Consider the following 2,974-nt stretch of genomic DNA (forward strand, 5'->3'; position numbering starts at 1 on the left):
CAGCCTGTCACCCAAACAGTCTTGCTTGCCAGCAGCATTTGTCACAATATGCTAATTGTTCGCTATCTAATCGCCTTGGTCTTCTCCGTTTTCATGGTGGCCACGTCGCTGAAGATCGAGGAGCGCTACCGGCGGTGCAATGGCTACAAGATATCCACCCCGGATCGATTGGTCATCAAAATGGAACGTCGCGGTGTTAAATGTCAGTCCAAAAACCTGGAGAAGAGGCGTTTATATATCTGAAAGAACAAAACTGGACAACGTGATCGAAATGTGAGGGCCCTAAAGCCATAGATCAGTGATAATGAATCGGGAACCCTATGCCGAGTGAGCTCGAAGGAAAATAAAAGGATACTGCCTCAGAGGCAACAATAACTTTAAACGAAACCATTATTTAGATTTAATTATAAATGAGTTTGAAATGCACTATTAAAATGACAATAATAATTATAATTATAAGTATTAGTTAATAGTCATATTGCTAAGCAAAAACATGCAAAAATATTGAAAATTTAATAAAGGTTAAAAAAAGAAAAGTTTTATAGTTTTTATAAAAAATGGTATTACAAACTTGACAGAAATATTTAATAATAACTTAAAGATATGCATGTAAAATCTCCCAAGTGGGCATCCCCTTATCAAAAGGCCCGATTTTCATCAAACTTGTTGACTTTTCCTGTTCAGAACGACAAAATAAAAACTTAATTCATTCTTAAATTTTTGGTGGCCGCTCAGCGTTTTCCCATACAAAAACGGCTTGCTCGTGAAAATTTGCTGGTCAACACATGCCCTAGCGAGCGTAGCGTCAGCCGACTGCAGCTATCAATAAGGGACTTTTTGACGTTTTGTAAGAGAAACCGCTGGGCGTCCAGCGAAAATAGGGGCCTTTGGCAGGGCCCCTCTTTCACTCGGCTAAAGGGAGTGCGAGGGAGATCGATATATTATTTTGATTACGCATAACTTCTACATTTCGATAGGTATAAATATATGCAACAAAATTGCATTTATACTTCTCGGAAATCTTTAAAGATGTGGGTGCCAGACACATTTTAAAATCGTTGATGGAAGATTGTGGGCGCTAGGGTGGGCTTTTTGCTCGGCTAAAATAAACTTGCGCTGCGTCGGAAGCCCAGGAATATGTGTGGGAAATCTCAACCTTCTAGATTTTGTAGTTTCCGAGATCTCAGCGTCCATATGGACGGACAGACAGACGGACATGGCTAGATCGACTCGGCTAGTGATCCTGATCAAGAATATATATACTTTATGGGGTCGGAAACGCTTCCTTCTAGCTGTTACATACCCTTGCACAATACCAAATACCAATACTTAACACAATATATTTAAAAAAGTGTCAAAAACGTTTTTTACACTTTAAAAAAAATTGGTACCACACAAAAAATTGTAAGTGCCCTTTTCTTAATCAGAAAGATGTGCCTAACCGAAAAGCAAAGTGCGTATCTCATCGATTTTGTTTTTGTAAAACCATCATAAAGATATCTCACACCGTCCCGAAGATATACAATAATTACTCAGTGCATTTTTAATGATTTTTTAATAACACAACAGACAGACTCGTCGAGCATTGGACTATATCGATATAAATAGTGTAAATATCTATTGATTTTTTATGTGGAAACTTTTCCATCACTAGCTTTTTCTGTCTAATAATATTTTTAAATATTAAAGTTAAAAAACGAATAATTGTTTATTAATATTAAGGTCAAATATTTGTATTGAATTGTGAGTAAAAATCGAACTCAAACAATTCCTAAATTTAAGTTCTTATGGACCAATTTTAAGGTTACGATGGCCATAGACCACATGCTAATATTTTCAGGTAACCCATTACCTAAATCTGAAATTTTAGACTATTTTAATTTTGTAGGTCAAACGTTACCTAAAAAATAGTCCCAAATTTCTCTGGGTGCAGGAAAAGCCAACCAGTTTGATGAAAAGCCTTCGGATCAGGGGTGTCCCACCGTGTAATTTTCTCAAATCCTTTTTAATTTTGTTCATTAATAAAACGTTTTAGTAATAATCAAAAAGTTTGTTTGATTTACAATTTTGCTATAATCTATATTCCTAATTATACCCGTTACTCGTAGAGTAAAAGGGTATATTAGATTTGTGCAAAAGTATGTAACAGGTAGAAGGAAGCGTTTCCGACCCTATAAACTAAATATTCTTGATCAGGATCTCTAGCCGAGTCGATCTAGCCATGTCCGTCTGTCCGTCTCTCCGTCTGTCTGTCCGTCTGTTTGTCTGTATGAACGCTGAGATCTCGGAAACTACAAAAGCTAGAAGGTTAAGATTTTCCACACATATTCTTGGGCTTCCTACGCAGCGCAAGTTTATTTCAGCCGAGTGTCACGCCCCCTTTAACGCCCACAATCGCCCACTAACGATTTTAAAATGTGTCTGGCGCCCACACCTTTAAAGATTTCCGAGAAGTATAAATGCAATTTTGTTGTGCATATTTATACCTATCGAAATGTAGAAGACATTTTTCAAATCGGACCATTCATTAAAAAGTTATACGCAATCAAAAAAATGGTATATATCCATCTCCCTCGCACTCCCTTTAGCCCAGTGACGGGTATTAGATAGTCGGGACACGAACCCGACTAAAGCGTTCTCTCTTGTTTTAATTTTAAAAAATCTTTGTTTGTATGAAAATTAAAAATTTCTAAAATGTCTAGGAATCAACATTGATAAAAATAATAATTCATATTGAACGTTGTCAGTGGCGAATCTAGGGTTTTCTTGTAGCGTGTGATATCAGAACAATTTTTTTGTTGCTTTCATTTTGAATACCTTGCATTTTTCACCCGATATCACCCTCGTCCCCGTGGATTTACTGATTTTTAACGGACTATCGTGGGAGATTTTTAGTTTTGACGATATATAAAACAAAGAGTGTGCAATAATAGTACAATAACTAAAACACTTTCTGTTTAAACATTTGGGCGCA

The 2,974-nt window shown here is 36.6% G+C and overlaps 1 protein-coding gene across 1 annotated transcript; it reads left to right on the forward strand.

The window, feature by feature from the left end:
- On the forward strand, positions 1-536 carry LOC108069335 (uncharacterized). The gene has a single exon (XM_017159382.2). It carries the CDS (start codon positions 49-51, stop codon positions 241-243), a length of 195 nt encoding a protein of 64 aa, XP_017014871.1. The 5' UTR covers positions 1-48; the 3' UTR covers positions 244-536.
- Positions 537-2,974: the final 2,438 nt, after the last annotated feature.

This window comes from Drosophila takahashii, chromosome 2L, assembly GCF_030179915.1.
Source record: "Drosophila takahashii strain IR98-3 E-12201 chromosome 2L, DtakHiC1v2, whole genome shotgun sequence".
NCBI lineage: Eukaryota > Metazoa > Arthropoda > Insecta > Diptera > Drosophilidae > Drosophila > Drosophila takahashii.